Source organism: Equus przewalskii, chromosome 4, assembly GCF_037783145.1.
Source record: "Equus przewalskii isolate Varuska chromosome 4, EquPr2, whole genome shotgun sequence".
Taxonomy (NCBI): Eukaryota; Metazoa; Chordata; class Mammalia; order Perissodactyla; family Equidae; genus Equus; species Equus przewalskii.
In genome coordinates, this window is record NC_091834.1 from 36305160 (window position 1) to 36315134 (window position 9975).

The following is a 9975-nucleotide window of genomic DNA, read 5'->3' on the forward strand; positions in this document are numbered from 1 at the left end:
CAGAACATGTGTATTTTTAAAAGCTTCAAGGTAAATCTGACACAGGCCAGAAAACCACTGTTCTCACCCTCTTCCCATTACGGCAACAGGTGTATTACATACTCAATACTTCAGCCCAAATAACTCAACCCATTAACTCCCAACTCGTGACTTTATGCTTTAATAATTAGCTATCCCCTCTAACCCAATAATTTTGGGAACTATCCTAAATAACCAAAAATGAAAACAATGTTTATAAACAAAGATGTGCTATTTTTAACAATTTATTAAAATGTAATTACAGTATCACTTTTAATGTCTAAAAATTGAATATAAATGTTTACTCACAGTGAACAAATAAATTATGGCAAATTTATGATAGAATATTAATTAATGACTAAAAATGATGATTACCTTTAACTGCATATGTGTATGTGCAGGACTTCATTTCTGCTCAAAGTAATTAAAGATTAGAAACAAAACTGGAAGATTTGACCCAAACTGTTAATATTAATTATCTCTAGGTTTGGGGATTATGAGTAACTTTTATTTTCTTGTTATAATTTTCCATGCTTTCTAAATTTCCTATAAGATGTACATGTTACTTTTATAATTGGGGATAAAAGTTGGCCTATTCTGCTGATACAGGCTGGACAGAAACAACAATTTGTTCAAGGCTGAAGAGATTTAAGTTTCAAAAAGACATCCATGAATTAATTCTTATGAATACTTATTGAAGGCTCAAAATTTAAAAGAAAGATCAAGACCACTAAATTGTTAAATAGTGATGAATGTAACACAGCATCCAAATCTTAAGATCAAGTTATTAGAGTGACTGTTAAGGAAGTATTCCTATAAACTCATTAGGTTGGAGTCTATTCCTATAAATTCGTTAGGTGGGGATTTAAAGGCAAATTGAAAACCTCCATGAAAGCTGACAGAGAAAAGGGCAGGGTCTACCTGAGACTTGGTGACACTAACTCGTCTCCAGCCATGAAGAATGCTTGTCAAGGCCAAAAGACTGTTTATCTTACGGTAAATGAAATAAGGAAGGATCCGCTGAACTTGGTATGCTTTGAAAGATGAGGGGGAAATCATGTAGAAAAACAGTTACGGTGAAGTAGCTCAACATGGAAAAGCGAGATACTTGAAATTACTGCAAACTCTTAAATATTTCCTGCATGGATTAGCCAGTGGTGGATACCATGCATCCAAGATTTTCGAGGATTTCAAATACTCTATCCTTTCGTCCCCATAAGCGCACTCAAACTCGTAGGCCAGGTGCCTCTACTTTCAATTATGAAAATCGGATGGTGCTACTCCACCGGTGGTTAGAGCTGTGAACCACCACAACCACAACGTCCACAAGGGCGACTGACAGTGGAGGTTCAGGTAATCCTAATTACATACGTCCAAACATACATAATCCCATTGCACATTCCTGGCACACCTCGCAGATGTGAGCGTCGGAGACACGGGAAAGAACCTTCATTTTTTAACCTGTCCCGCTCGTGGGACACCGTGCTCAGTCCCAGTTAACCTACAGGGGCTCTGCAAACCTATCTGCCCCTCCTCTGTCTGGAGGCCCGGGTCACAGCCTTACAAGCACCTGGAAATCGCTGGCAGGAAAAACATTCAAAACAAAAACAAAAACGACTTCTCAAGAGCTTTTCCAACCTGGAGTGAGGATCTCTGAATGCAGAGGTAGACTATTACGATGTTTGAAAGCCCAGTATCACCGAGTGAAAAGGCTTGGAATGAGGCAAGTTAACATAAAGGTGCAGGGCCGCCCGAGACGTGGCGAGGGTTGCAGACACTGCCCAGGCCGGCCCTGCCCTCAGTCGGCTTCGGAACAGCTCGGCGGCGCCGGGAAGGCAGCCCGAGCTCGCCGCCGGGAGAGGCCTGAGCGTCCTACCAGACCTCCGCCCCGTCCGACCCCAGAGTGCCGACGAGGTGTCCCGAGCAGCCCCTGGGAGCCTCGTCCGGGGCCGGCGTGTTACCTGCAGCAGGTGCAGCTGGGCCACGAGGCGCCGCGGCAAGTGGAGGAAGCAGTCGCGAGCATTGGTGAAGGCCACAGTCACAGCCACGCCACCTCCCCCCGCACCCGCCAGGCGATCGCTACACCACATCACCCACGAGCGCCGAAGGCCGGCAGCCCGCCAGGCCGAGGGCGTCGGGCCCGGGAAGCTCGGTCGCCCCGCCCCTCTCCCCGCGGCGCCGCTCGCGGCGCGCCGGTAGGGGGCGGGGCAAGCAAGCCTTCCGTCGCTCTCCGGGTCTCTCCGCCGCGCCGCTGGGGGGCGGCACCTCTTGCAGCGAATCCTCGCTCGGAGGAAATGATGGCCGACGCTGTCGATTTCTAGCCAATCCCGGCACGCCTTGCCCGAGCCCTCTCTGTTATAGGATGCGCGGGAGTGCAGCAAGGCGGATGTTGTCGTGTTTGCAAGGGCCAAAGCTGGCAAGATGGCGTCGAATGGCAGGGAGCTTGGGGGCGTATTCGACCACCACGTCCAGAGGGCTGTATGCGACACGCGGGCCAAGTATCGGGAGGGGCGACGGCCTCGCGCTGTCAAGGTAAAAGGACTCTGGTTTCTTTCGCTGTCCTCGGTTGCTTTATATGAGCTCTAGCTCCACAAGTCTAGCTTATGTAAATAAAAGCTTGAAAGGGTGCGGTCATATCCATCACTTAGGTACCTAAGATTCTCACGACCGCTTTTTGGTCAACTGCTAGAACGTCAACTTTCCGAGAACAGGCCTTTATGTTAGTCGTTTGATCTTCCGTGTTTACAGTAGTGCTTGGTACATGGTCAGCACCCAGTGAATATGTTAGTTTTTTCCGGGAAACATGTCGATTGAAGATTGTGTATGCTTTAGTTAGAGGCTCTCACACGTGGGGTGAATTATTCTTTATGCAGAGAGAGGGGCAACATTTTTAATTTTCTGTTTTCTGCAGATCGATTGAACAGAACAGTTCTTTTCAAAGCTTTAAAAAAAAATACCAGATTTGTCCTAGGCTTATTTATGAAATACATTTAATGTGTTTGCATTTCTTTTAGGTATATACAATCAATTTGGAATCTCGATACTTACTAATACAAGGAGTTCCTGCAGTGGGAGCAATGAAGGAATTAGTTGCGCGATTTGCTCTGTATGGTGCGATTGAACAGTATAATGCTCTAGATGAATACCCAGCAGAAGACTTTACAGAAGTTTACCTTATTAAATTTATGAATTTACAAAGTGCAAGGTAATATACAAGTTAAGCAGTGTCTCATTTCCTCCAATTTTGGCCCCCGATTTTCCTTATTCATACCTGAATTACCCAATAATCTAATATGGCACTGTTTTATCATCTTCCTCGATTCTTCTTGAAGGTTCGCCTTGCCAAAACACTGTTTTCATCGTGCCATTCCCACGCTTAACAATTTTCTGTCGTGTGTAGATTAAAAACTGAATGTGGAATAATTTTCCCAGTTCTGCTAACATCATGACCTGGGACAAGTTATTTAACTCTGTTAAGCCCGTTTTCCTATTCTGTAAAATCCATATGGTAAAAGGACCTACTTGTCGAGGTTGTGTGGGGATGAAATGAAATAATCCCTCTAAAAGGCTTAGCATAGTGCCTCTGGTTTAGAATGCAGTAAACATTAGCTATTGAGGTTCTTATTGTTATGCGCCTATGTGAATGACCCCATCTCTTCCAGCCTTCTATGTAACATAAATTCTGTTCCAATAAGGCTGAAGTATGAAATCCCTTATCTATTTTTAGGTTGACCCCTATTCTTGTCACTAATTTGCTCCAAGACCATCCTTCCCTGGCTATTACAATTAATATTTTCTTTTCTGTGCTACAAATAGCACTTGTGATCTGCCACAAAAACTTGATTTTATGGGATCATGTCTTGTTCTCAGGTTACTCTTATGTGTAATCTCACTTCCCTAACCAGTTTGCCAGCTCCTCATGGTTAAGGAATAATATTTTCTAGAGCTTTTGTATCTCCCACAGCACCTAGTACAGCATGCTGTGGAGTTCGACATGTGAATTTGAATCTGAGCTGCACAAACCAATGTGAGCATGGCCAAGTTATAAATCCCCCAGGTTTTCAGTTTCATTATAGGGTTGTTGTGAAGCATGAATTCAGTTGAAGCACTTAGGACACTGCCTGGTGCATGGTAAAATCTCAATAAGTATTTCTTATCATTATTCCTGGGCACGTAAGTGCTTAAATATTTATTATAGTAATGCCTGGCCAGTCATAGATGTTTAATAAGTATTTGTTGAATGAATACCATTCTCTCATTTTCTAATTAGTTGTTATATATTCAGTATTTCCTCAATTATTAAAAGTTTTACAATTACAATATTTTTATTAATTTTTTACATATGAATCCCATTATAGGAACACATTGTGCTCAAAAGGCTAAAATGGGTATAAGCTAACTCTCAAGGGCTACTAACACAGAGAAAATCTCTATTTTGTGACCACAGATTGTGTACCTCAGGCTAACTGCTGGATCTTAAGTTGGTTAAAGGGAGTCTGGATATGTGTGGATGACTTAGCTCAAAACCTATTAACTATTGGGAGAGGGGAGGAGAGGATTAAGAGTATGCAGTGGATCATAGGGTCAATGCCATACACAAACAGAGCATCTTAATTCCCAAACCATAGGATGTATATACACATAGCAAAAGCTAGACTTTGCTCTTTAGGTCAATGCATTGTATACTAGTTAAGCTTTCATCCTAAGTAAATCTAGATTAATAAACCATGCTATCATGTATTTCTGTTTAGAACAGCCAAGAGAAAAATGGATGAACAGAGTTTCTTTGGTGGATTGCTTCATGTGTGTTATGCTCCAGAATTTGAGACTGTTGAAGAAACGAGAAAAAAGTTACAAGAAAGAAAGGCTTATATAGCAAGAACTACTAAAAATAAAGGTATGAAAAGCCTGTTTCTAAACACCTCCTATGTGCCAGGCCCTCTGCAAGGTATAACCTCATGGAGCTCTCAGTAGGAAGAGAGGCAAGTAAATGATCACAATATTCAATAACCGTAAACTCCAGGCTTCTGGGCTGGGAAAGGAGAGATGGCAGTTCATGAAAGACTTTCTACAGGATGAGAGGGTGACTGACTTTTGAAGGATAAAAAGATATGACCCAGAAGGGAAGAGGAGGACATGTAAAGGTTGGCCAGGTAGCGTGTTTAAAGGCCCAAGGAATAAATGAGCATCATACATTTTAAGGAACTGTGAGTGGTACAGGATAACCACAACACAGGGGCTTCACTGAGAGAGAAGATTAGAAAGGTGGACAGGAAGTGAATCATGAAGGGCCTTGTGTCCCATACTGAGGAGTGAAGGCTTTGACCTCAAGGCAGTGAGAGACAATTATGATTTGTAGACCAGTTACCAACTGCTCATCTAAAACTGCTGAAAGTGGAGAAATTCCACTTTTGACTAGCAGCTGGCCAAATGCCCCATATGCCCAACTGAATTTCCCTAGACACAAATTCTAGTTGCCTGAAATAGAGTCATGGGATCTGGTACATAGATCATAGGACTAGAACAATCCGAATTGGACTAAGGAAATGTGTGTGGTCTGAAATCCAAATAGTACTAGAGGCTCAAATTACCAGATTTCCACCCTTTTAGTTGAAAGACAAAGTTGGTGTTCATACAGCTGTTGAATATGATGAGTTTATGGCTGACTGGGGAAGGGGCATGTGGCAGAGGTGAAGAGAGGAATACAGTAGGAAGAATCTTGGAAAATCTACCTGAAAATTTGGCAAGAGAGCTGTTGAGAGTCCCTGGTCATTTGTAGACACTGAACTTTAACCTGTGGGATATGTAAATAGCTAGCTCCAGGAAAACGTGTATGTGTGCATAGCAAAGGAAATTACAAAATACGGCCCAGCATAGTGCCTCCTTTAAAAACTAATAAACACAAACTAAGCAGCATGATACATTCATATAGTAGAATACTCTGGAACTATTAAAAAAAGGAGCTATGTAATGAGGGAAAAACCCTCTAAGACCTACAGTTAAGTGGAAAACGCAAAGGTGCAGAGAAACGGGTATTACAGAGAAAAAGAGGAGTAGGGGGAGGAGGAAAAGTAGGACATATTGGACAGATAAGTAAGAAAGTAAGGAGAGTGGATTACTTCTGGGGGGTGGAAACCAGGCATATGGGGAGCAAGGAGTGAAGCTTGACAGTAATACCTGTTATCCTTTTTAGCTTTTAAAGACATGAATGTATTGCCTGCTCAGGAAGTAAATTTTTCAGGGTAGTATTTGTTAACATTTTAAAGTAATGTTTGTTTTTAAAATTTCTGAATGATGAAAACAATAAATGAACCACTTCTGTTTCCCTTTTCCTCACCTTTTAAATTGTAATATAAAGATCATTACATGACACAGAAGAAACTGGTTACAGAGCATAAAAACACAAAAAATTTTAGACAGGATTTCCATTCGGAGACATCTGGATTTTGTGCAGCCGCTGTGAACACTTCTACTGGGAACTCAGATCCTTGTTTTCCTTATTCTTGTGAATTGCCTCTATGTTATTTCTCCTCAAAATGTACATGTTCATCAGGAGAACATGTGGACAGAGCATCAAACTCCTCTCAGGATGGTAGAAACCACGATGAAACAGGGGAGCATTGTAACCACAAGGACTCTTTGCAGAAAATGCAGATCAAAACTTTAAAAAATTCAGTGGCCTGCCCGGGTGCACAGAAGGCTATTACTCCTTCAGAGGCAGTTGACAGATTTATGCCTAGGACAACACAACTGCAGGAGCGGAAAAGAAGAAGACAAGATGATCGTAAACTTGGAACTTTTTTTGAAACAAGCACGAGCAGCAATGAGGTTGTGATTGGGCCTCTGTTGCCAGACATACCTAAAGTGGATATGCACGATGACTCCTTGAATACAACGGCAGATTTAATTCGGAAGAAACTTAAAGAGGTAAGATCACTTAAAACCTGTTTTAAGAGACTATTTGATTATATAACTGACAACTAAATGGAGAATTTTTTGTAGCAACTATGTATAGTATTGTCATTGACTTTTTTTCATTTTTAATTTTTTGATGTGTTTTCCTACAATTCTCTGTTTAATTAACTGAATTTGACTAACAAATTTATTTGCTTTGATACCATTAATCCTTGCTTTAAAGGATGACAGAACATAGTTCATATCACTCTAGATATAAAAGCAGTGGTTTCAGTCAGTCAGATCAATCTGTGAGACTGGAGCCCAAGCCTTCCCTTTTTTTAAAACTTCCCAGATCTAATATGAGCCAAAATAGAGAACTTTTCCATTGAAGGAAAATTATTACAATTTATTTCTCTTCAGTCAAAGTTACTACAAATTACATCATATTCAAAAAGCTCATTTTGCCTCTTTGATAAAGATAGCCATAGAAAAAGGTAAGATTTCTAAAGATTAGGCCTTAAGGTCTGCATTTCAAATGTAAACTTCTGGGGCCGCCCGGTGGCACAGTGGTTAAGTGCGCACATTCCACTTCAGCGGCCCAGCATTTGCTGGTTCAGATCCCGGTGCGGACATGGCACTGCTTGGCAAGCCATGCTGTGGTAGGCGTCCCACGTATAAAGTGGAGGAAGATGGGCACGGATGTTAGTTCACGGCCAGTCTTCCTCAGCAAAAAGAAGAGGATTGGCAGCAGATGTTAGCTCAGGGCTACTCTTCCTCAAAAAACAAACAAACAAACAAACAAATGTAAACTTCTTGGGGCCAGTCCTGTGGCCGAGTGGTCAAGTTCACACACTCTGCTTCTGCAGCCCAGGGTTTCGCTGGTTTTTATCCTGGGCGAGAACATGGCACCTCTCATCAAGCCGTGCTGAGGTGGCATCCCACATGCCACAACTAGAATATACAACTGTGTACGGGGGAGCTTTGAGGAGAAGAAGAGGAAGGGGAAAAAAAGATTGGCAACAGATGTTAGCTCAGGTGCCAATCTTTAAAAAAAAAAAAAAAGAAAAATCAAAAAAATTCAAATATAAACTTCTTAAATAGACTAGAACTAGATTGTGCCACTTAGGTAGTAATTTGTTTTAAGTTATTTACATAATTAGTTTCCATTGTCTAAGCACAAATAAAAGGAAGTTAACATTTGATTAAACTTTTGAAAGATACCTCTTTGTGGGGCAAGCGTTTTAGAAATCATAAACAGAGGGAAAAAACCATTCTCTTGTACTTCAACTCTGAGGTTCAGAAAGTGCTTTTCACACAGTATACATATATTTTGCAGTGTGATTAAGGGACTAAGGTAGCTTAATTTATTTTATGTACATTTTTTTTTTACCTGAAAATTATCTGATTAAGGAATGAGGATTGTTTTCTAATAATAAAAATCCATGGACGCAATATGCGTAAGCCTCCTTTTAAAGTCTTTAGTTTGTGCGGGCATTGTGTGTTCCTTCAGATACGGCTGAACCGAGGAATAGATATGGATACATAGCGGTCTCAGCCAGAGCTGACTGCATTTTTTTTCCTTCTTCTCCCCAAAGCCCCCCGGTACATGGTTGTATATTTTAGTTGTAGGACCTTCTAGTTGTGGCATGTGGGATGCTGCCTCAACGTGGCCTGACGAGCAGTGCCGTGTCTGCGCCCAGGATCCGAACCTGCGAAGCCCTGGGCCGCGGAAGCGGAACGCTCAAACTTAACCACTCGGCCATGGGGCCGGCCCCAGCTGACTGTATTTTTAGGAAAAAGTGTTAGGTCCAAATCGTAGATACAGAAATAGTAGAACAACACAAAGAAGAAATAATACAATTTACTACAGTTTCTAATAATTTTCCATTTTAAGAGAAGACTGTCTTAACTTTGCTTTAACTTATTGTCCAACTCTTTTTTTTTCTTTTAAAGATTTTATTTTTTTCCCTTTTTCTCCCCAAAGACTCCTGGTACATAGTTGTATATTTTTTTAGTTGTGGGTCCTTCTAGTTGTGGCATGTGGGACGCCACCTCAGCGTGGCTTGATGAGCAGTGCTGTGTCCGCACCCAGGATCCGAACTGGCAAAACTCTGGGCTGTTGAAACGGAGCGCGCGAACTTAACCACTCAGCCACGGGGCCGGCCCCGTGTCCACTCTTTTTATGATGATGTGTTTGGTTTCATTTTTCCCTAAAAAATTGAGGATTATGTCATTTTCTGCTTATTTCTCCAAATTTTGTGCATAACCAGGATGTCTGTCTGTATCCATAAAATAAGTGACTGCAGATTTATAAAGGAATGTTAAAGTAGAGCGTATGTTTACTTTTCTCCCCTCAAATTTGTTTTCTTGTTAAATGACTTTAAAAGTTCTACTCCCATCAATGTTTGGACAGAAAACTTTGTTCTGTGCCCAGATCATAGGCTGTACCTTGAACTTGGGCTAACTCTGCCTCAAGTGTGATGGCAAGGATTGAACTACTAGATGTATATCCTGTCTCTTCTAATAGTTTATTTACTCGGTAAATATAAAAATTAAGTTTTGATTGGTTCTCTTTTTTTAAACTAGGTAATTTCATCTGTGCCAGAGCCTCCAGAGGACAAACTGGAAGACATGCATACAAGTCACTCAGTGAAACAAAGAAGAAGGATATAGATTGCCAGCCGCAGATTATTTTCTAAGGGACTATTTATTTTTTATTTTTAACCTGTCATTTTAGTTCTTGAAGAGATTTTACTGGTATTTTTTTAATGCACTCCTCTTTGTAATTTCATTCAAGCCACTTGTCTAAAACAGTTTCATCTTTTGAAATTAGCTTTTCATGCACAAAATACATGCCAGCCAAATATGTCCCTTAAAAAAAATAAAACTTTGGTTACATCTTATTGGCTAGAACTGGCCTCATGGCTGTTCCTAACTGAGGAGTCTGGAATGGTGAATGTTTTATGTTTCCAACTTCTATGGCTGAGAAAGCAAGAGAAAAGAGAGTTGTGATGGCTAATTCACAGTATTTTCCACAGGATCCAAGGTTGATAGCTAACT

At 41.2% G+C, this 9975-nt stretch overlaps 2 protein-coding genes across 7 annotated transcripts in view; one reads left to right on the forward strand and one right to left on the reverse strand.

Annotated features, from left to right (window-relative positions):
- PEX1 (peroxisomal biogenesis factor 1) overlaps positions 1–2272 on the reverse strand; it is a 52788-nt gene extending 50516 nt beyond the window's left edge. For 2 of the 5 annotated variants that reach the window (XR_011539516.1, XM_070617493.1), the window contains exon 1: positions 1980–2120. Coding sequence is in view for 2 of the 5 variants with exons in the window: in XM_008517353.2 (XP_008515575.1) it covers positions 1980–2108 (129 nt within the window). In the remaining 3 variants the exon portion in view is untranslated. Of the gene's footprint in view, positions 1–1979 lie in introns of all 5 variants that reach the window. The other 3 variants (XR_544460.2, XM_008517353.2, XM_008517354.2) reach the window with 3 other exon arrangements.
- A 13-nt stretch (positions 2273–2285) lies between these two features.
- On the forward strand, positions 2286–9818 carry RBM48 (RNA binding motif protein 48). 2 transcript variants are annotated; one of them, XM_008517356.2, is made up of 5 exons: positions 2286–2550; positions 3033–3223; positions 4770–4915; positions 6377–6945; positions 9502–9818. In XM_008517356.2, exons 1-5 carry the CDS (start codon positions 2440–2442, stop codon positions 9586–9588), a joined length of 1104 nt encoding a protein of 367 aa, XP_008515578.1. In that variant the 5' UTR covers positions 2286–2439; the 3' UTR covers positions 9589–9818. The 2 variants fall into 2 exon arrangements, with proteins under 2 accessions (XP_008515578.1, XP_070473601.1); XM_070617500.1 differs by having other exon boundaries at positions 2413–2550; positions 4775–4915.
- Positions 9819–9975: the final 157 nt, after the last annotated feature.

Excerpts from the sequence above, each read along its gene's own strand:
- RBM48 (XM_008517356.2), top strand. The coding sequence starts at position 2,440 with ATGGCGTCGAATGGCAGGGAGCTTGGGGGCGTATTCGACCACCACGTC. Across the intron at positions 2,551-3,032 it reads GACGGCCTCGCGCTGTCAAG|GTATATACAATCAATTTGGA; the intron begins GTAAAAGGACTC and ends CATTTCTTTTAG. Across the intron at positions 6,946-9,501 it reads TTCGGAAGAAACTTAAAGAG|GTAATTTCATCTGTGCCAGA; the intron begins GTAAGATCACTT and ends TTTTTAAACTAG.